Raw genomic sequence first — 23,452 nt, 5'->3', positions numbered from 1 at the left:
CCAAAGGCAGGGTATGTATCTTCCACTGGTGCAAATTACGGAGTGTGATTTCTGCCAAAACAGTGTTCTGCTGCACAACCTCGCACAATTAGTAATTACATGAAGATCCCCTCTTACACCTTGTTTTTCACGCTGCTCTCCCCTCCAGTACCAGTTTCTCTTGCGTGCCAATGGTCACGAACATCATCAGCCTTCTTTCACCACTCCGCAGGAGGACTCCCAGTCCTACCACGGAGATCTATGGCTGGAAGGGTCATGTCGCCAAGCAGAAGTCTGCAGTAGGCATAGATTCTTATAGTCTTTCTGGGTGCCAGTTGTTACGTGCAGACCCCTAACTTGGCTGTAATCTGAATGTTGTTCATTACCGCACCTTCGGGGCATAGGGCTGTTTGTTACTGGCTCTCACACTTAGTCCTTTGACACAGACACAGTAGATCCTAAACAGAATATTTATACACATGCCTGCGTCTTAGCCAGCAGTATTATCCTCCTCACAGAGCTGCTGCACAGATGCATGGACATTGTTAGGTCCTGTGTCCTACTTTCTTCCTAATGAACACAAAAAGGGTGAGAGGAACAGTTGCACTCTGTACAGGTTACAAAGCAGATCTTATGTACTGCTGTTCATATAGTTTATTTCAAGCACATCAGCAGGCGTCTTTTATGCCACCAATGGCGGTTACATAGACCAGGCTTTTCCCAGTAATATACGGTTTGACAGGTTCTGCCTTCATGGACAACAACCTAGTCTGAAGTGGTTTTCAGGTAACTTGTGGTACTTACCTGGTGCCTGCAGTGGTCTTAGAACCTTTTCAAGAACTGTAGTCGCATTTACATTCTCAAATGCAACATTGAGTGTGTGACAGTCAGTGCCTCAGTTCTTGGGTGCATTCAGAGTCCTTCGCTCATTCCAGTTGCACTGCAATACATATTTCTTCTGGAGGGCAAGCCAGAAATTGGTTTTTGAATCTGTAAGGCTACATTTGAGCTAATCTACTTTAGGCTGGAAAGTGGTGGTAATGTAAAACGTGTGAGCAGCTGGTGTTGAAAAACAAGCTTATTTATTACCTTAGAACTCCCGAAGATCACCAGCATGGTCTTTCATCATTGAAGAGTTGCTGTCAACATTTTAAATTGTAATAATCAAATGCACACTTGTGCTTGTGGATTGCAGTTTGATCATGAAAATGTCATGAAGCAAAGAGTCATAAAGGCTTTTTTAAGCTGTCTTAAGGGTGTATCAGTCACTTTCATGAGCACCTTTAGGTACAGCACAAGGGTGTTCCTCCAGAGTTGCCAGAGTACTTCTATTTAGTACTTAGGTCTATATTTTGGATGTGAATGAGAATGTACAAACTTTCCTGTGCTTCATTCAATCTCCCTTGTTGGTCACTAGCATATACAGGCTTCTCCCTGCAGTTTGTGTTTACAATTTTGGCAGAACTCCTTAGGTCGAGCCTACCAGACAGCGCAACTGTGGCTGCAAAAGACTTGTTGGGGACTTACCAAGAACTTGGAGGAGCTTGCTGCCCGCCCATTTATTACCTTTGGTTGGCTTTACTGTCACTAACATTTTCCTGCTTTCTGTTTGATGGCTTGTGTTGTATATCTGGTCTGCCCCTCCACTGGAGCAGAACCAGATTGATGGTGTCTTTCCACTGTCCACTTTTAGGCAACTACTTGGTAGGTCTTGCCTGCGCGGCGCTGCTTAGAGAGACCTCTTTGACATCGCTCAGCACTGTAGCAAAAACTTGTGCATATTTGCACTGTTCTCTAAGGGCACTCGTGCACATTTGGAGTTTCCCTTGCGGGAGGGAGCAGTGGCGCCATCTGTCAGCAATTATCTTGCCTTGCTTCTCGCTCCCGCAAGGGAAACGCTAGACATGCCCTCAGCGTCTACCGGCGTCCTTATTGCGATCATATTCTTTAATTGCTTCTCGCCGCACTTGTTGCAACTCACTGAAAGAATCTAAGATTTGTTCCAACACTTGTGTATCGTTGAGTAAAGTTAAAGCATCACGGAAAGCGTTGTGGAATATGCACCGTCAAGAACTTCTATGGAACCAAATTGCATTCTTCTTATTCAGAGTCGCAGAAAATGCATTTGACTACTTATGACGGTTAGCATCCAAATAAAAATCTGTAATGTTTCATGGTTCTAAAGTTCTTAAGTAAGAAGCTGGTAAACTTTTATTTCAGATTGGTTTTGCTTTCAACGTTTTACAAAAGTAAAATTCGAAAACAATCAACAAATACTCTTAGTGAGGTCTTTCATAGATGTGGGAATATTAGCATATAGTTAGTTGGCATCAGTCACTCATGATGTTATGTTCTCTTCTAGGTACAGGAATTAAAATAGGACTTTAAAAGCGCTACGGTAACAGTTCGGGTCACCGAGTCAGACTAAAAGCAGACCGTATGAGGATGGGTAATAAAATTATGCATTTCTAGGTAGGGCTTTGTGCATTCAATTTTAGCCTTCAAGCCCAATGCAACGCTCAGTTGAGGTATCTCTAAAATATTTGAACTACAGCTAAGAGAAGACCTGATCCTTGTCCAAAGTGTCTGTATTCTTTATTTTATACTCCATTAGAGGTCAGACATTAGATGCACTACCGTTTATTACTCAAAGATCTTTTGGGAAACGCATAGCAATTCAATATGGAAAGATAATTTTAGCAGCATGTCTCACTAATGTAGAAGTGGAAAAGGGAGCAGGTAAGCAAATTGATTGAGTTTGCTTATGATTATGTTTCAAGATGGAGCATTATAGAATTGTACGTTTATGCCATGGTAACAGACCATTATCGGAAGGAAAATAATCAATATCACATTCTTTTTAAAGATGGGTATGCAGTTTAATATTATTTTGAAAATGGGTGTATGTTAAACAATTGGCACAAATATATGTCCTGATTAATGAGATGTTGATATGCAGTACCCATACCAAAGCCATGAAACCCTCCGCGCCAGGATACCCTTGTGGGTAATAGTGTGCTTTACAAATACACAACAACCACATCTTGATTAGATAGGTTACAAATTGTAGACGACCAACAAACTCAAGCAGCAGAGAATACTTTAGGAGAGCTGTCTTTTACTTCAGTCCATTATATTTTGGGCAGGCCAGCGGCAGCAGCGAGCAAGAACACACAATGGTTTTTATCAAGTTCAAAATGTCTTTCCATTGCCCCCTTATCAAACTGCCCTGGGCAACTTTGGCTGACACACAGAGTCTATTGCGTTGCCATTCACCAGTACAAGTTCAAGCTCCAAGATTCAATCCCTAGTACAATCTGTGTGTTCCAAATCCTAACAACGCCCCTTCACGCCGCTACCAATCCCTCAATCAACAGCCGTTTCACATCATTTAGATTGGGCGTGGTGCTTTTAAACTGCAAATGCAGCTCCAGAAGAGTGTCAGTAAGACACTAAAAAAACTGCACCAGACGAGATTGGAAAATACCATATTCTTTTTTTCACCAGCAGGCAACTACCCACTAACTGGCTTAGTTCCTCCTTCCCATTGCCAATGCAACGTCGTCTGCTGCCTCAGCACCTCATTGACTCTTCAGCAAAGGCTTTACTTTTAATGCCATGCCCCACCTCGTGTGGAGACAGTAGCTGGGGTGTTACCTGAGAGAGAGCAATTCAATGTGGAATGTTTCTTTACATTTGGTAATTTATGGTCATAGGAGACTCCACAGAGAGTGAGTTTGGGCATTAGCTGTCTTGTAGTGCCTAAGTGAAGTTACTTATTGGTGATTTATTTGGTTTTGCACATGCTGCATGAATTAAAAATTAGCTTATGAGCCAGCTCATAGTCGGGAGAATAAAGTCATCACATTCTAGACTATGAAGTGGAGGCTGATTCATCTCCCTGCATATCTCCATCCACTTAACGCCAACTGTCTGGGCGGGGTAGGGGGCTAACATACAGGGGCATAAAGACATCAGCAACACACAGAGAGGATGGCAGAGCGATCCAGGGACCTCAGAGGAACAACCGCATCATAGCAGCCTCAGACCGACAGGATGGTAAAGCAAAGAGAAAACAAGCATTGGCATAGCCAATAGGTCTCGCCTTTGAGAACTCATAAGTATTTAGTTATGCAGCACATTATCCTTGGTGCAACAACATTTACTGTTGCATAGCTAAACACTTATACGGTTCCAAAGGCGAGACCTATTGGCTATGCCAATGCTTGTTTCTTTTGTTTTGCACACTCCAGAAGAGGGTATATTTTCCAGCTGTCTTCCTGGTGTGCTTCTCTTCTTCCTCCCAGCTCTGTGTTGCTCTGTCTCATCTGTGGTGCTTCTCCTCCTCTCAGCCCTGCTATGTGTACACTCACCCTTGTGTTCTTCTCCCCCATAATACTTATGGTCAGGGACTACCGAACACCCCCTCCCTGTCTTGTGCACCACCAACACCAAACCATTAAGTCAATTAGACATGAGAGGAGTTTCTATCGAAAGCAGGGGGTCTCGCGACCCCCCGGACGTATTTATTAAAACATGAAAACAAATTACAAATTGTTGAAAAAATATTTACACAAACATTAATATGCAAAAATTTGACATTAGATTACAAGCAATGTAGACAGGTATCAAAGGGCTAACCTTAACAAATATCTCCAGTTTTAAACCAGTATCCTTGCAACAGACAAGCAAGGCAATCCGCGCCTGTAAATCAGGAGCACCCACGGACTCCTGTCCTCCTATCATCCTTCACCACCTGATTGATACAGTCAATCCCCACATCAATGGAATCATTAATGAATCCCTTGCATCCGGAATTGTACCTGCCGAATGGAAGAAGGCCACTGTCAAACCTCTGTTGAAAAAACAGAATAAACCACCCACAGACCTGACTAATATGCGGCCTATCTCCTTACTTCCTTTCCTAGGCAAAGTCACGGAGCATCTAGTGCACGAGGAGCTTAAAACCTTCACAGAAGCCCATAACATCCTGCACCCACAGCAATCGGGCTTCCGCTCCGGTCACTCGACCGAAACAGCTTTGATCGAGCTTGCTGACTCCATTAAATTCCTACAGGATGAGGGCAAGCAAGCTGTCCTCATCCTGTTGGATCTCACAGCGGCATTCGACACCATCTCGCACGTTATTTTAATCAATCGAATGCGAGAGATCGGCGTGACAGACTCAGCCCTGGCTTGGATCTCATCATTCCTATCAAACAGGTCCCAGACCGTAGCACTAGGACCATATCTTTCCAGCGAAAAACCAATCACATCTGGAGTGCCCCAGGGGTCCATATTGAGCCCCCTATTTTTTAATATCTACATGGCACCCCTTTTAGCTGTGATAGAGTCACATGGCATTCTGGTTACGTCCTACGCTGACGACACGCAATTGGTCGTCACCATCGACAAACAGCGTACGGACGCAGAGCTCCGCTTTAAAAATTGCCTCTCCGATGTCTTTGTATGGCTAAACACTAATCATCTTAGATGCAATAGCGCAAAGACAGAGATCATCCCAATAGGCAAGAATATTTCTTTTTCCCCCAAAGACTGGTGGCCCACAGGCTCCGAGGCTCCTCCTAGTGCAGTTACATCAGCCAGAAATCTGGGCGTACAATTTGACTCTTCCCTTACTTTTGACGACCACGTCAAGATCACTGCCGGTCGATGTTTTGGACTAATAAAATCTCTGAGGAAATTCTTTGATTTCCTCCCAATTGCAGCCAGAAAGTCAGTCGCGGTAGCCCTCTTACTCTCCCGACTTGACTACTGCAACGGCCTTATGGCTGGGGTGAAAAAATCCACCCTCAGGAAGTTGCAGAGTCTACAACATGCTGCAGCCCGACTGGTTCTACAACTCCCCAGAAGGTCATCTGCATCTGCAGCCCTGAATTCACTTCATTGGATGCCACTGCACAAAAGAATCTTTTTCAAATTGCTTCTCACAGTCCACAAAACCATGCAAAATACAGGACCCCGCTATTTTGTAAACCGCTACAATCCTTCGCGCTGCCTGAGATCTTCTGGGACTAACCTTGTCCAAATCCCCAGATTTAAATATAAGACCAGGGGAGGAAAATCCTTTACTGTTCTGGCAGCTAAAGCCTGGAACACCTTACCCATTGACCTCAGAGTCATCAACAATGAGAACAACTTCAGGAAACTTCTTAAGACATGGGTCTACAAACTATCAGACTCCTCTGTCCTGGCTGCCATCTAGCTCTATCTTTTATTCACCACTTTTCTCAGTTATTCCTCCGTAACTCGCCCAGCGCCATGATGCTCCCCTGGGAGCGAACGCTCGCGCTTTACAAATACCCACAAAATATCAAAATAATACAGCGTGTTTCCTAACAGAATCTAACATCCTACGTATGAATTTTTGCATATCCTAGCTTATGGGCCTACAGCAAGGTCGCTAACCGGTGTCAGATCCTTATTAACCAGCTACGCACTCACGTCCGAGTGCGCATGCACAGAGGGCCCGTTTACCGGGAGAGTACTCCCCTCCCCCCACCCCCATCCCGGTTACCCCCGTACGCTCCATGACTCCATTACTCAAGGAGGGCCCTTTCACTCTGCGCCGTTTAATGACGTCATAGTGTACGTGCGGGGTGGCTAACCAACCCAAAGAAAACGTGACTCCCCATTCCCCCGCACCCATCCAACCAAGCGGATATCCTGCCCCTGGAGTTCTGGAAGAGACCATTGGCCCCTCCCCCTGACGACCCCATTTGAAGAATGGTGACGCCCCCTAAGGACCTTATATTAACTGCTCACCGATCATGACCTTACCGCCACAGGCCAGCATAGTTGACCGACTATCTGACCCTCACCCCCCCAACCTCCTAAAAGAAAAGGTCATGACTCCCTGGACAAACCACCCAGCCATGCAGAAATATTCTCTGCCAGTAATTTGTTGCCTGCCCTAGTCAGGTGAACCCCATCTTGTAAATAGAAGTGTTCCCCCCAGATGCACCCATGAGGGATATTCTGTAATTGAGGTGACCAAAATAGCTTCTCTACCTTGTTATTGATCCTCTTTACCGAGTGATTCAATGCCCTGATAGAATCCCCTCCTCTCCATTGCAGCCTAGGAATCATCTGAGACCAGCCCATGATGCAGCCTGGGCGTACTTTTGCTAACCAGCTCACTGCTGAGATCATCTCTTCCATCAGGACCCTCCTGCCCAGTTTAACCAAATCTTTGCCACCCACGTGTAAGATAACCACTGAAGGTGGTGGGGTGTGTCTATCTAGTAATTCTGTAAGGAACCCCCTAAGCTGACCCAGGCAGAGGCCCCCCCTACCATGAAAGGAAACCTTAAAACCTCCTTGTTCTGCCCTCCGTCCATAATCGCCTGAAAAGAAAACATGTTTAGCGCGTTTCACATATGAGTGACCAACCACCCATACCACTTTTGTCTCCTTCCTTTGTTCTTGCGTCCGTCGTGATGAGGATACTTGTTGTTGCTGGCCCGGCAATAGTTTCCGCCCTGCTTGACAGGCTTGGGAAACTAAAATATAAACAAACACACGACAGGCGTCAGCGTAACTTATTTATCACCTCACAACATGTGTGCAATCGCACATAACGTTTATAACAGTTGGAGGACCACCTTCCAATCCTTTTTACACAGTTAGCCTGCAAACCTCTAGCCTATGCTTCCGTGGCTGCTCCTATTCTGAATGAATGTCTCCCAAAGTCTTTAGGATTTAATGCAGCCTTGCCAACTGTCATTGGTTCGAGGCATGTGGGCTGCTGAATTCATATCTGTGCATAGTCCGCCACCTAGTGTTGGGTCCGGATGATTGCACATTGTTGTCCTGGAAGAGTCTTCGAAGTATCACGAGATAGGTGGCTCCTCCCCTGGACTACAGTGCGCATGGGCATCGCCTCCATCCCCAGATTGTTTTTTTCCGCCATCGGGTTCGGATGTGTTTTCGGTTCCCTCTATCGGAATCGATAGTTGTTCTACTTTTACTCGAGACCAAAAGGTCTTTAGGCTGGGCGTCGGTATAGTTGCGTTCGGGTTTCTTACTGACTCTCAGCTCCGATCTCCTACTGCCCCTCCACGTGCTTTCGACGCGGACGGGCCTACACTACACCCTTTGCTATGGAGCGGACTCCATTCAAGAAGTGTCCGCTGTGTCACTCTAAATATTCGCACCTCGACGTGCACCCCGTGTGCAATACATGCTTGTTACCGGATCACCGTGAGGACACTTGCATGGCGTGTTCGAAATTTAGGAGTAAGAAAACTTTAAAGATTCGCCGGGCTAATCGGCTCCAGGCTCAATTGTCGGCTTCGGCACCCCCACCTGATGACATCTTCCAGGAATCGGTTGAGGGAGAAGACGACGTACAAGGGTCGGACTCTGGCCCCGCGTCCGATGAAGAGACCGGCGACGCGGTTGATGAGGCCTACGACGAAGTCTCCGACGAGGTAGGGGACGACGACCGGGCTTGTCCCACGATGGGTGATAGCTCGGAGGAAGAGCATCCCCAACAAGACTCCGGGGTTACTCCCCGTTACACGGCCCAGGTCGAGGGATCGCCTTCGGGCCTTACCCAAGATCTAACAATGAGTCCTACGTCCCCGCCTCCGGGCCCGGTCACGGACATTTCTATGAAGAAAACGAAAGTGAAACCAACTGGTCTCGCACCCTCGGATGCGAAACCGAAACTGAAAGTGGCGTTGGTGAAGAAGGTTCTGGAGGCGTCAACTTCCACGAAACCCAAAATGGCCGACTTGAAGAGCCACGCCAAACCGGCCGACCCGAAGCCATCGGGGTCGGCGCCGAAGGTGAAGGCCTCCGATGCGGCCGCATCGGCACCGAAAGGGGTCGCGGACCCGAAGACTTCTTCGAAGAAGCGTCACGCCGATGGTGCGCATGCCCATGGGGCGTCGGCCCCGAAGAAGAGGCCTATCGGCGATCGGGCTATCGAAGTCGACGAGTCGCTCGAGCCGGTTCAGCCCTCGGCGTCCCTTACAAAGAAGGTGGAGGATTCCCTGAAGAGGATCCAACAGTCCACTGTGGTTCCCAGCCAGGACACTGTAGTGCCTCGAGCCGCGCAGAAGTCTGCTAAGGAACAAACGCCCATTCGTTTTACCCTTCCACCCAAGACGACGCCGAAGGCCTTCGCGCCGAAACAGGGTGGACACTCACAGGAGGTATTGACGCCGAAAGCTGCTCTGGTGGTGTCGAAGCTTCGGCTCCAGCCGCTTGCGGTGGAGGAACGTCGTGAGGTGATCATCGACGCAAACACCGGAAAATTGTCGCTCCTCAAACGGAAGATTACGTCGGAGCCGACCTTGGAACCTTTTAGGATTCCACTCAAGAACAAGAGGTACTCTACGGATTCTTCGGCTCTGATGGAACCTCTGTCTCCACAAGCCCCGGAACACTCGCCGGTCCATTCCCCCGCGCCTTATGTGGACGAGGACGAGGACGAGTACACCTACCCTGCGTACTCGGATCCGGACGAGGAGCAGGTGCCCTGGACAGCGGGAGGCGACGCTGACGACCCGCAGTCGGGTCAGGACACTCAACTTTTCGCCGCAAAGACGTCCCCGACAGAGGACTCGGCGGCCTTCAATGCCCTAATAGAGAGGGCTGCAGCAAACCACGACGTCGAACTGCACTCGGACCCCGTGGATGCGTACTTCTTAGTCGACACCTTCTCAGTAGCCGAAAAACAAGTCAAGACTCTACCGATGCTTAAAGGGATGCTGAAGCATGCCCAGGAGGTATTCAAGGAGCCCACCCGGGCGCGGGTGGTCAATCCTCGCATCGACAGAAAATATAAAGCGGCGCCCTCGGATCCCACGTATATTAAGGGACACTTACCATTGGACTCCCTGGTGGTGTCCAACGCTCGAAAGAGGGCGAATTCACAGACTACTGGTGATGCTCCTCCCCCGGACAAAGAGTCCAAGGTCTTTGAGGCATCAGGCAAGCGCATTGCTGCACAGGCAGCGAACATCTGGAGGATCTCTAACACTCAAGCACTGCTTGCACGTTATGATAGAGCCCATTATGACACATTAGAGGCCATCCTGCAACACTTGCCTGACCAATACAAGGAGGCGGGGGAGATGCTCATTCAGGAGGGTAAACTCATTACAAATGCATCCATTAAATGTGCCTTAGACGTGGCAGACACTGCATCCAGGGCTATCAATACAAGCGTGTTACTTAGACGCCATGCCTGGCTTCGGATTTCGGGGTTCAAACCCGACATACAAACAACAATACTGGGTCAAACAGTGAATCCTGACCATCTGTTCGGCCCTGAGGTGGATGCCTCCCTAGAAAAGATGAAAAAAGATACCGAAACTGCTAAGTCTATGGGGGCCTTACAAAGCCAGCAGTTTCGGGGTCATTCCTTTCGGCGCTCCAATTCAAGAGGCACCTCGAGGGGCCAGGCTTCCCAGTCCACGCAATACTACAAGGGTAACACCCAGTCCTCGTATAACAACAACAAGGGCAGGGGTGGCTACAGAGGCAATAATATCAAAGGCAGGGGACGTGGAAACAATGCCTCCAGGTCCACCGCCTCCAACAAGCAGTGACGTCTTGTCACTTCCCCCCGATCACACAACACCTGTCGGGGGGAGACTCCAGCAGTTCCTGCCGGCGTGGAGGTCCATCACCACGGACAGGTGGGTGAGGTCTCTTATCCAGTACGGCTACTGTCTAGAACTTACGTCCATTCCACCGGACATACCGCCAAGAAACCGTGCTATGTCCGACGAGCACTTGACCTTGTTGCAGCAAGAAGTACTGGTCATGCTGCAAAAAGGGGCGATAGAGCTCGTTCCATTGCAAGAACGGGGAACAGGGGTTTACTCCCTGTATTTTCTGATCCCCAAAAAGGACGGATCACTCAGGCCGATCCTGGACCTCAGGCCCCTGAACTGGTACATCAACTCGGAGCACTTCCATATGCTCACACTGCAGCAGGTGCTTCCCCTGCTTCAGCAGGGGGACTTCCTATCAACGCTGGATCTAAAGGATGCCTATTTCCATATTCCCCTGCATCCTTCCCACAGAAAGTATCTCAGATTCACGATCTTAAACCAGCATTACCAGTTCAGAGTCCTGCCGTTCGGGGTCACCACGGCACCGAGAGTATTTACGAAATGCCTAGCGACTGTGGCGGCGCATCTCCGTCGCCAGCACGTCCATGTCTTTCCATACCTAGACGACTGGCTTATTCAGGCAAAGACGGAACACCAGTGCGTAGACCACGTGTCACGCACCATTCACCTCCTGCACGATCTGGGATTCTCTCTGAACTACCCAAAGTCCCATCTCCAGCCCGCCCACGTGCGACAGTATCTGGGCGCGACAATCGACACTCTGGCAGCCACTGCGCAGCCGAGTTCAGTGAGAATCGCCAGTATCCAGGCACTGATCCAACGATTCAGACCCCAACACTCGCTTCCAGCGAAAGTGTTCATGCAGTTGATAGGCATGATGGCCTCCTGCATCTCCATTGTCCCGCACGCGAGACTACACATGCGTCCGCTTCAGGAGTGCCTAGCACGTCAGTGGACTCAGGCTCATGGGCAACTGACAGACCTAGTGTTGGTGAGCGGTCGGGCGTACAACTCTCTGCATTGGTGGAATCCACAAAACCTTTGCAAGGGCCGACCATTCCAAGAGCCTGTCCCACAGATCATCCTGACGACGGACGCCTCTCTCCAGGGATGGGGAGCGCATGTACTCCACTACACTGTGCAGGGACTATGGACACTTCAGCAAAGGAAGATGCACATCAATGTGTTGGAACTGATGGCAATCTTCATGGCCTTAAAGGCATTCAAAGTACATCTGTGCAACAAGGTTGTGTTGATCCGGACGGACAACATGACGGCCATGTACTACATCCAGAAGCAGGGGGGTACACACTCTCCACAGCTGTCTCATCTGGCTCAGAGCATGTGGAAGTGGGCCATTCAGAGGAACATCTTCCTCATGGCAGAACATCTCCCGGGCAAGGACAATCAAATGGCGGATCTGCTCAGCAGGCACAGCCATCAGATGCACGAGTGGGAGATACATCCATCAGTACTCCAACCGTACTTCCAAAGGTGGGGTCATCCAGAGATAGACCTGTTCGCCACAAAGGAGAACGCAAAATGCCAAAGCTTCGCCGCCAGATTCCCACACCCCCAATCACAGGGCAATGCGATGTGGATGAACTGGTCAGGCAGATTTGCGTACGCTTTTCCCCCAGCACCTCTGATACCGCTGGTGGCACGCAAGCTCAGGCAACACTCGATGACGCTCATCCTGGTTGCTCCAACGTGGGCTCGCCAACCATGGTACACCACGTTTCTGGAACTCTCCGTGGTACCGCATCAAAGGCTTCATCTCACTCCCAGCCTTCTGACGCAGAGCCATGGCGACATTCAGCACCCAGATCCGCAACAGCTCAACCTGGCGATCTGGCTCCTGAAGTCCTAGAGTTTGGCTACCTCAATCTTCCGCCCGATTGCATGGACATCATTCGGGAGGCAAGGAAGCCCACTACTAGAGCTTGTTATGCGGCTAAATGGAAGAGGTTTGTCGTCTACTGCGTGGAGCACAGCATTGACCCGCTAGACGCCTCCATTCAAAACATCATATGTTACCTCTTTCACCTGTATCGTTGTAATCTAGCTTACTCTTCCATCCGCATTCACCTGTCGGCTATGGCAGCATACCTCCAGAATAGGCAGCACCTGTCACTCTTTAAGGTCCCTGCTATCAAGGCTTTTCTGGAAGGACTCAAGAGAGTCATTCCACCAAGGACTCCACCAGCCCCGGAATGGAACCTCAATGTGGTTCTTACAAGGCTGATGGGTCCTCCCTTTGAGCCACTACACTCTTGTGAGCTGCAGTTTTTAACTTGGAAGGTTGCGTTCTTAGTAGCAATTACATCGCTACGGAGGGTTAGCGAGCTGCAGGCGCTCACCATCCAAGAACCTTTCTTCCAAGTACATGCTAACAGGGTGGTGCTCCGCACTAACCCTAAATTCTTACCCAAAGTGGTCTCACAGTTTCACATGAACCAAACAATTGAATTGCCGGTGTTTTTCCAAAACCCAGAGACGCTGGCGGAGCGTATGCTCCACACTCTTGATGTGAAAAGGGCCTTGATGTACTATGTGGACAGGACAAAAGATTTCCGCAAAACCAAACAACTTTTTGTTGCTTTTGCCACACAACACAAGGGAAATGCAATCTCCAAAGCGGGGATTGCTAGATGGATAGTAAAGTGCATTCAGATCTGTTACGCTAAAGCTAAGCGCACTCTCACTATCCCACCGAGGGCCCACTCCACTAGGAAGTTGGGGGCCTCTATGGCTTTCTTAGGTAACATTCCCTTAGAAGACATCTGTAGAGCAGCCACATGGTCTACCACACATACTTTCACTAAGCACTACTGTGTAGACGTGCATTCCAAACAGCAGGCAGCTGTTGGTCAGGCTGTTCTAAAAACGCTTTTTCAGACTGCTGCAGCTGGCACGGGCGGCCGCCGCTAATGGAGGGACTGCTATGTATTCTATGCACAGATATGAATTCAGCAGCCCACATGCCTCGAACTGCAAATGCTACTTACCAGTATGCATCTGTTCTTGGCATGTAGGGCTGCTGACATTCATATCGCCCACCCTCCTCCCCGGCGCCTGTAGCAGCTGCAGTATGTATTCATATACACACATATGCTCATAGCATGGTCATCACTCACTTCTTCACTCCATCTCTGCCAATGGCTAAAAACAATCTGGGGATGGAGGCGATGCCCATGCGCACTGTAGTCCAGGGGAGGAGCCACCTATCTCGTGATACTTCGAAGACTCTTCCAGGACAACAATGTGCAATCATCCGGACCCAACACTAGGTGGCGGACTATGCACAGATATGAATGTCAGCAGCCCTACATGCCAAGAACAGATGCATACTGGTAAGTAGCATTTGCATTAACACTCTTTGGAACTGAAACCTGGCCAATGGGGTACCATCTGCATGCATTAACAATGCTCCCCCCGCCACGCCTACTCGTTGCTTGATGAAGGACTCTACATGGGACACTGGGCAGCAAGGATTAGTCCGTGCCTGGTGGAATACCAAGCTATCCTCCCGGGCCTCCTGGTCAGTTTTAGATTTGAGTATGGTGATAAACGGCGTATCATCCAGTATCCTTGTGTGTTTCAGCCGCAGATTCCCCAGCGTGTCCCGCTTGCTGCTAGCCACCAATTCGCTCACCCGTAATGCCCCATAGAAGGCCAACGAAAAAGCGGCTCTGAATAAAAGTACTTCCCCTGCCGAACTACAGGTGTCAGACAAGGCATACAATAATTATCCCAATCGGTCTAATCCTATCTGTTGTCTGGGATCAGTGGCAGCTGTTTTCAGGTGCCGCCACCCTCTCAGTTCCCTCCGCACTATGAAACTGTTTGTGGGATCCCTGGTCCCTTTTAGCTGCGCAAAGAAAGAAACGGATGCCCTGTGTCTGCTAGCTGTTGTTGCGGAGCACCCTTCTTTATATAATGTATCCATGTACTGGGTAAAGTTCCCCTCCTGATCCCACTTCCATGCCCAGTCTTGACCCAAAAAGTAGCAATAAGACATGAACGCCCCTTCATAAGCTGTCCTTGTCCTGAGCGCTATGCTAGCTGCCACGAGGTCCTGTAACTGGGGCCACCAATTTGCCAGAGTGTTGTTGGGAAGTGTGCCGGTGTTGCCTCCACAGATGGTAGGTGCTCCCTGAATACCTGCATCTTAAAGCGAGAGAGTGCGTCAACCTCGTTATTCAGCGACCCCGGGACATGTTTGGCCCTAAACTGGGCATTCAATTTCATGCAAATAAACACAATTTCCTTCATGAGGCGGAGTATAAACTTACACCGTGTCGCCGGCTGGCTGATACATTCCACTACGGTCATGTTATCGGACCAGAAGATCACGGATTGGTTACACAACTCTTCGGGCCAAACTGTCAATGCAACCCATATTGGAAACCGCTCCAAAAATCCGATGTTAGCTGTCAAACCAATCCCTTCCCACCAAACCGGCCACTGTTGGGCCGCCCACTTGTTTCCAAGTATGGCGCCAAACCCCACACTGCCCGCCGCATCAGTCCTTAGACCTAACTCAGCAGACCTTGTGGGGGGACCACACCACACCACTCTGCCGTTGAAATCCTCCAGGAATGCCATCCAAATACGCATGTCCTGGCGAACCTCGGACGACAACCTCCTAGTGAGATTGTGTTGCTCCCGCAGGCTCGTCATGGCCTGCGAGACTGAGTGGGAGAATAGGTATTACTTTTAGAGCGAAATTCAGCTGCCCCACAGTCTGCTGTAGCTGCTGTAGTGTCACCTTTTCTTTTAACAAGCATTTCTGTAAAGCCGTTTTGAACTTCCTGATTTTTTCTTTGGGTAACCTGAAACAGCCCTCCACTGAGTCCAATTCTATGCCTAGAAATTCCAATCATGTCGCTGGCCCTACCATTTTCCCAGGCGCTAGCGGAACCCCAAAAGCACGCATGGGGATGCAAAATTCCTGCAATGCCCACTCACACTCCTGTGATCCCGCTGCGCCCAGAACAAGAAAGTCATCTAGGTAATGCATGACATAATGGTGTCCCATTGTTTGCCTCGGAACCCATTCCAGAAAGGAGCTGAATTTCTCGAAATAAGCACATGACAGAGCAACCCATGGGCATACACATATCCATATAGAATTTTCCTTGGAATGCGAAACCTAGCAGATGCGGATCTAGGGGATGTACTGGCAGAAGACGGAATGCAGATTCAATGTCTGACTTGGCCATCAGGGCCCCGGGCCCAAGAATCCTCAACATCTCCACTGCTTGGTCAAAAGACACATACTTAACGCTACAAATGTCCCCATTGATAGCGTCATTTAATGATGCGCCCCTAGGTGCTGACAAGTTATGGATGAGCCTGTACTCGCCCTTCTCCTTCTTTGGGACCACGCCGAGGGGCGAGCAAACAAAGTTAGGTGCAGGGATGTCATTAAAAGGACCCGCTGTCCTCCCCAGGCGCAGCTCCTTGGCGATCTTTGTTGCCACTACCACTGGGTTATGCCTAACTGACAGTTGATTCCTACATTTTGATGTCCCTTGATATCCCCCTGCTGGGATCCTAAAGCAGTGTGAAAAACCTTCCTGCAACATCCTCGCAGAGGCCTGGTCTTGGTACCTGTCCAGCCAAGGAGTCATAGCCAGAATGTCAATGGGTGAATGCGCTACGCGCAGGTCCCCCCACCCTAATCTTGCTTCCTTCTTCCCCTGTTCCCAGAGGTGTTACTTTTTGCGCTGCATGTTGTTTCTGGATGGGAAGGGTGGCCACATAAGGAACATGCATGCTTGAACTTACATGTGCCTGCTGCCCTAGTGCATGTATGTTTGTTAAAATCCCAGCATACCCCTTTTCGGTCCCCACTGCCCTGTGCTCTACCTGCCGTTTCACCCCCTTGTGCATACCGAAAGGGCTGCTGGGGTTTGGACGGGTAACCCTTGTTCCAGCTTGGGCCCGCACCCCCTGGTTGCCCGGCCGTAAACTGGCCATACCATGAGACGGATCGACCCTATCCCAGGATAAAGTTTGGTCAAATTCTTTAGCTTTCCTGAAGGTCGTGTCCTACTCCTTCCACCCATTCCCCCTCCCCCCCCATATTTGTCACTGAACGTAGTAATTCTATCTCTGCCTGCAAATTAGGGGAACGCCCTGCTGTGATCGCCATAAACACAGAAAAGGCCCTGATCCAATTGATCAGTGACTCCACCACCCTGAATCTTGCCATTTGGCTCCGCCATTCGCTAGGTAACATCCAGTCCTTCTGTGTCTTAACATATTCCATTTCCCTGTGATCCACCAGCAAGGAAAACAAATAGACATATTTGCCCGCCCAAATCAATTCCTTCACTGCTTGTGGGACATGTTGGGCCAGACTCTCCCTCCTGGAGGGTATTGTACCTTCCCCTAACACCGGCAAAGCCACCTCCTTACCACTTTCTACGACCCGCGTTGTTTCAACACTCTTGTCCTTTCCAGCGCCGCTGTCCGAACTTGTTGCTTGAGGAGAAATAGGCGCGCTTGGCACTCCCCGCCACCCTTAGCAATCAAAATGTTTGCTACCATTTTTTGAGCCTCTGCGGAGGGATCTTCCCCAACCTCCTTAGCGCCCACCGAGGACGGTAACATCCCCCCAATCCCTAGCCAGGGGAGCACTGCCGCTATCTGGGCTGCCAGCTCAGGAGGCACCTGACCCACCCCTGGAGGTGCACTAACTGGGGTGGGGGATCCCATGTCATGTACCAGGGGAGGAGCCGGGATCACCACTGGTCCCATTGGAACTACTGGTGGGACAACCAAGGGCGCTGTGTATGGGGCTGGCGCTGGTGTGGCTAGAGCCGGTATCACCGGTATACTCATCGGTATTAGTGGCGTTGGTATGGGTGCTACCGGCCTGGCGGTCCCCCCTCAGGGACTGTTCCTGGGGACCCCCCTGGTACTTGTGGCTTTGGGCCCGACCACTACCCCTTTTTGCCCTGACCCGCTTAGGTAACGCATCAAACTCTCCCCTGGGCTGCGGTGACACTATTACCCGCTTGGGTCTCCCAGATGGCCCCACCTGGTCATCCAACCTTTGTGAGATCTCCGCTACGTTCTTACCCAACTGGTCCACTCTCCCCAGTCTCCTGTCCATAGCTGTCATCTTGCGCATCATACCCTGCAGCATAAGCTCCAAGCGGGAACGCTTAGCGCCACAACCACTAGACATTTTCTTTTTCTGTTTAAAACAGTAAACAGCCTATACCTATGCCACACTTATGAGCACGATGTGCTCTTGTACCTGTTCAAAGATGGAGGAACACATGCCGGCCGTAAGCACCACGCAACTGTGACCGCGAGACACACTAGCTAACCTGGGTGTTGGGCGAGCACACTCTAGCCCGGCGGCCCTCCAGAAGCAGTGAAATGCAGGCCCGCCTGTGTCCCCCTTCGTCAGTCCCAGCACCAGCACTTCAGCACCAGCTGCTACCAGCCCTTCAGCACCAGCTGCCCCTGTACGGTGGTTATTCTGCGAAGAGAAAAGGAATTAACAAATACTCCAAGTAACCATGCACTCCAGCAAGTGAGCCGTGAACCAGAGAGACCTGTGAAATGTCCTAGTCCCCTGAGACAATAATCATTACCGGTGTTATAAAATTTTGGGTGGCACAATAGCCAATATGGCACAATACTGTTTCACAGCGTTCGCTTGCTCTTTACCCTACCACTTGGCCAGCCACAGCCCTAATGAGGAACGAACTAAGGCTCTCGCGTTTACTTTGTGTGCCTAAAAATTGCTTAAAATGACACCACCTACAACAGCGCTCTTCAAATTGCGTGCAGCCTCAATGCCCCAAAACAAAACAATTACGTCGTTTTAGCCACTCACTGGGCTGAGGGATTTTTCCAACTATCAAAAACAGCTGGTTTCAAAACTAAAATGCCAAATAGGAGTTATTTAGTCTCCCATCCACGTACTGCCAAGGCTGACCCTGCTTCACGCACTAAAATTGTGCCGACTACCTGCAGCACAGCCAGTTATCTCTCGTAGTTAGCAAATCCCCGCTGCGAGCTCCGGAAAGGCGCCCCCCCAACGATGCCTTACCGTTTGCGCGACTCGTGCCTCACGCAGCCCCTTTACCGCAACCTCCAGCTAACTGCTGCCCGACAACGTGCCGATCCTCACTCGATTGTAAAATCAGCGCCACCGACGGGAACAAAACCTTGCCGGCCCACGCGGCCTCCGCCGTAATGCCGCCCTCGCTGCTCCCAATGCCGACCTCCGAAATGGACTCAGGCCAAGCTGCTCTTCGAAGGAAACTCCACCTGTACAAGGATGAAAAAAGAATAAAAGATTATTCAGCCCTCTGGGGCACGGTGCAGGCCTGGGAGAGCGCGGGAACAAGATGGCGCCTCCCACGCTCTCCCGGCCATTTAACCTCAATGGGGGCGGACCAATTCCCACTGTTCCGGCCTCGTCCCCCCCCCTCCCCACCGGGTCAAACGCGGCTGCAGGCACCAATCGGGGGTGGGGCGCGCCCGCCGCGTCATCAAGACTCTGCAACCACCAAGAAGGGGGGATCTGGTGACCTGCCATACGTGCGGGGGCCGAGCGGCACCCCCTTAACTTTCTTGCCCTTCCCCAGCTCCATGTTGCAGTTCTTCTCGTCCATTTGCTTTTCATTTCTCCCCACCAGCCCCCTCCATGTTGCTTTCTTCATCTGTACCCCCCGTTGTTCTTCCACCCACTGTCCCCATTGCGTCAGCTCCCCCGGGCTGGCTCCCCTGGGCTGCTTCTCTCCCCGCCCCCTCCCCCAAAAAAACACTTTCCTACATTAAAAAAGATATATATATCGATCCAGCTCACATGCTTGGTGCATGCATCTGCTAAATAACGCAGCAGCCACATCATAGGTTTATTTTATTTTCTTCTTTAGACATCCTACAGAGCATTAAGGAAGCTGTCAAAGCCAGTAGGTCCCAAAGACGATATCTATTGGCGTTCCCAGTACTTGTTTTCATGAGGAGCAGTGCCTTTTGGACTCTGGTAGGCTCTGTACTGTGCAGTTGCCAGTGAAACAGAAAGCCTTGTTGTAGATCGAAATAATGATGGATCCCTAGTGCCTCCAACAGGATTCAGCAATCGAGGCTGTTGCGTGGTCTGGGCATTCATAACTTTCTAAAAAAATTAGGATCTACAATTGCATACTGCTACATAGTTCTGAAGGAACTACAGTAGCTTTCTGATAGTTATTGAATCCTAAATCACACCCCTTAATATCACTATTCAGTTCAGGCGTCTTGTTTAGCAAGACAGCAGGAACACATGTATGTCCCAAGGTCCCAATTTAATAGACTGGAATGAAGAGAGAAGGCAAAAAAACTTGGCCTTTGGCAGTTCCTTGCACATTTGGCTATTTCAGGCATTGTGACCTTTGTCTCATTCTTGTCTCCTGCTCTAGGTATTTATTTATTTAAGCATTTTTATATATTGTGAACTTTAACCAAAGGTGCTGGAGCGCTCTACAATAGAACCAGTTACATTACATAAGGACTTCAGAGTACAAGAATTACATAAAAGATACGAAACAGATAACCTCTGAACTCAAAAAGAATATAAGTACATGTCTACTACGGATACTTGTGGTTAGAGCAACATATATACAAGTTGCAAATTAACAAAAAAATGTATTTTAAATAAAGTTGAAGTGATTAGGGTTGGACAAACATATTTACAGAGCATGATCTCGCAATTGCCTGGGTTCTTGCGGTGCTCGTTCAGCCTTGCCTTCGGGGGTGCTATTGCACTCACTCGCGGTGATCTTGGACCTAGATGGGTCCAGAGCTGGCCGTAGGGGTTGAAGGCGGGGGGTGTGGTGGTGGGCGAAGGCAGCGTGAAGTAGTATGCAGGTAGATCTCGTGCTGCACTGGGGATCAAGCCAGGTTGTACACACGTTGCCCACACTTGCTCCACCCCCTTCACCGAGGGTCGGTTGAACGTAGTATGATGGAGCTGGTGGGGTGAGAGTGCTCTGTAGAGAAGAGGGTCCTGGCCAAACATATACTCGGGCGGGGGGGGGGGGGGGGGGGGGGGGCAGTGTGAGCCTTTGAAGGCGCATGGATGGGACCCATGACTGTGCAGTCTAAAGTAGCAGGCGCCAGTCCAGACCTGTAAGGCGAGTTGCGGGGCAGCTTTAATGCAGGGGGTCAGCGGGCTAGCCACAGGGAGCGCTGTCGACACCCACTTCTCAGTAATCTCCTGCATTCCATTCTCCGCTTCCCTGGGACTCGCACAGCTGTTGCTGAGCGAGTAGTCTGTGAGGTATCCGAGACCGAGTGGGTTTTGGGCTCTATCCAAGTAGCAGTAGATGTAGAACTAGTCTCCACATGTTTGTTTCTCCATATGGGAAGTTGGTTCTCCTTGATGGCTAAGGCACCACATTCTGTGTATCACCTACACTGCCTCAGTTTTGGAAACTGTTGGTGACCACCTTTCATGCTGCCACTGACCTTCCAGTGAAGTCTGCTTCGGACACAGCCTTGAATGTTAATTCCTCTGCATGTACCATCACTAGATCAAGAGCACAACTTTGCCGTCAGGGAGGTTGTTTCGTGGATGCCAGCACCTGAGAAATAGTGGGAAAAGCTATTTTTATTAAAATCCAATGCTTAAAACGGTTTGATTGAATAAACTTGTTTGAAAATGAACCCTTTACTTCCTTTGATTCTTTCGGTTGAAAATGAAAATGTGAAAACAATTTTAAAAAATGTGCTTATGTTTGCAAATATTATGAGACTAAGGGCCAGGTGTATCAAAGGGGTTTACCCATTCTGTCTCTATGGGAAAGTGTGTTGATACATATGGCCCTAAATGATTAAAACGGTGTACACCATTTAGGGCAAAGTGCTTCTCACACATTCTAGGCCCTAAGCCCTTCACCATATACCCTTTGCTAGCAACATATTTTTAAAAGTTGTTTGCAGAATTTGGAACTTGCACTCGTTTACAGTTTCAGAAATTCCGCCTATTCCAAGCTAATTGTTTTTTTCACATAATAAGCAATCTTTCGACCTAAGATTTCCTATCGAAGGTTGAACAGTCATTAAAAAATACACTATAATACTACGTTCTGATGGATCGGACGGGTTCTTTGAAACTACGACAATCCCTTTCCATACATATCTTAGTCAGACTTTGTGAATTTACCAATGTACGATTGATTTGTAAGGGCCACAGAAGGCTGAACTGTTTAACGGCATGGCCCTCTTCAACACTCTTTTACATACACATCAAAGCTTCTTTGGGAGACGCACGTGACCAGAGCCGGTAGGTGAATGTGACTTTGCTCTCATTCCTTTCAGAACTCCCATAGCTCCTCTCCTCCAGGACGGTGTGAAAGCAGAGAAAAACTGCAGGGTTCCCTGGAGCAAGAGAGGAAGATGAAGCAGTACCTGGAAGATGAGCGGATCGCCCTCTTTCTGCAAAATGAGGAGTTTATGAGGGAGCTCCAAAGAAATCGGGAATTTCTCCTAGCGCTTGAAAAAGGTAAGGGACGCTCTGAAAAGGTCACTGACAATCTATTAAACTAAGAAGCTATTTTAAAATGTATCCTGGTCGCCATCTACTCTGCCATTTAAGAGATTGACGGCTGAGCCGCCTCCCATCCCCCTGCGCTTTGTCCATCTATTGACATTCCTTTGCAAACACCGTGGTTGCCTCTTTGCGCCTGGCAGCTGCTCCTGGGAGTTGAAGCAGCTCCACTACTGATTATCTCTTCTCTCTTTCAATAACACAGAACCAGCCTGTCTCACAGCAGCGGCCCTTCAACACTACACATTTGTCATTAAACTGCATGAAGGAGACTGAATATTTAATGGGCACCCGCTCGATTGCAGGAGGCTGGTCTTGTTTTGCCGGTGGCCATGTTAGTGTACAGAGTTAATCAGTGAATTGAGCATGGCATCTTCAGCAACCACTGCACACACATTAAACGAGAGCTCGGCTTGCTAGCATGCAATGTCTTTTATTTTAATTGTGTATGCCTAAGGTATTTCTGTGACGCGATGTCTATGATGAGGAATTAAAAAAATTCTCACTTTATTCAACCAGCGTGTCCTTTGTTCAACTACTCAAGGCCGACAGATCAATATGCAGGGTAACCTCAAAGAGATGGTCCTCCCCAGAAATGCAGACAAACGCTTTTTACAAATAATAGGCCCTTAAAGTTGTCTGGCTTGCGTTAATATTCGTAAAAGTAGCTCCTTGCACGTTAAGAAATTTAAAGTACAAAATAAATACAGTTTCCTGAACAAAGTCTTTAAGATAACCCGGTCTTTTAGAAACTCTTCTCCCAATATATTCTTTATCACCATCTTTTCTTCCATTTAATTACAATTCTTTACTCCTTGAGGGAATAGATCTGAAAGATAAATTACATGAAATGTAATGTCCTGAACAGTTAAGTCCTACTGTGATTCCAAATTCTTCTTCAGAGTTTTTAAACAACTTAACCACTCTACATGGTTTAGTACATTTTGAGAATTTCTCACATCCTACTAGTGCCTTGACCTTCACTCACCGCTGTCTCTGGTGACCATTTGAAAATATAAATTCTCCTTACGTTTTTATTTCAACTTCTCTCTCACCCTCCAAGAAATTTCAGCAGACAAAATAACACATACCTTCCTTCAGTCCATCCACCCAGGAACAAGCTTACGCCCATGGTTCGCTCCTCTGAATAACTCAAAGTGGGTCTTACCAGTAGTCTAATGATGAACCAATCTTTTTAGTAAATACTCTTATATACATCAGACACTAGCATGTTGAATAAACTCTTTTAATGTACAATCGAGGGTTCAACTATTCCATTATATTAAGTCCTATAAGA

At 48.9% G+C, this 23,452-nt stretch overlaps 1 protein-coding gene across 6 annotated transcripts in view; it reads left to right on the top strand.

Annotated features, from left to right (window-relative positions):
- The window catches only part of CUEDC1 (CUE domain containing 1), a 673,926-nt gene that overhangs the window by 501,309 nt on the left and 149,165 nt on the right, over nucleotides 1–23,452 (top strand). For all 6 annotated transcript variants that reach the window (XM_086954843.1, XM_086954846.1, XM_086954848.1 and 3 more), the window contains one exon: nucleotides 21,927–22,110. In XM_086954843.1, coding sequence (XP_086810969.1) covers nucleotides 21,927–22,110 — 184 coding nt within the window. The remainder of the gene's footprint in view (nucleotides 1–21,926; nucleotides 22,111–23,452) is intronic.

The sequence above is a fragment of the Lissotriton vulgaris genome, chromosome 2_1 (genome assembly GCF_964263255.1).
Source record: "Lissotriton vulgaris chromosome 2_1, aLisVul1.2, whole genome shotgun sequence".
Classification (NCBI taxonomy): domain Eukaryota; kingdom Metazoa; phylum Chordata; class Amphibia; order Caudata; family Salamandridae; genus Lissotriton; species Lissotriton vulgaris.
The sequence above is the reverse complement of the archived record's forward strand: the minus strand, read 5'-3'. Positions and strand labels throughout refer to the sequence as shown.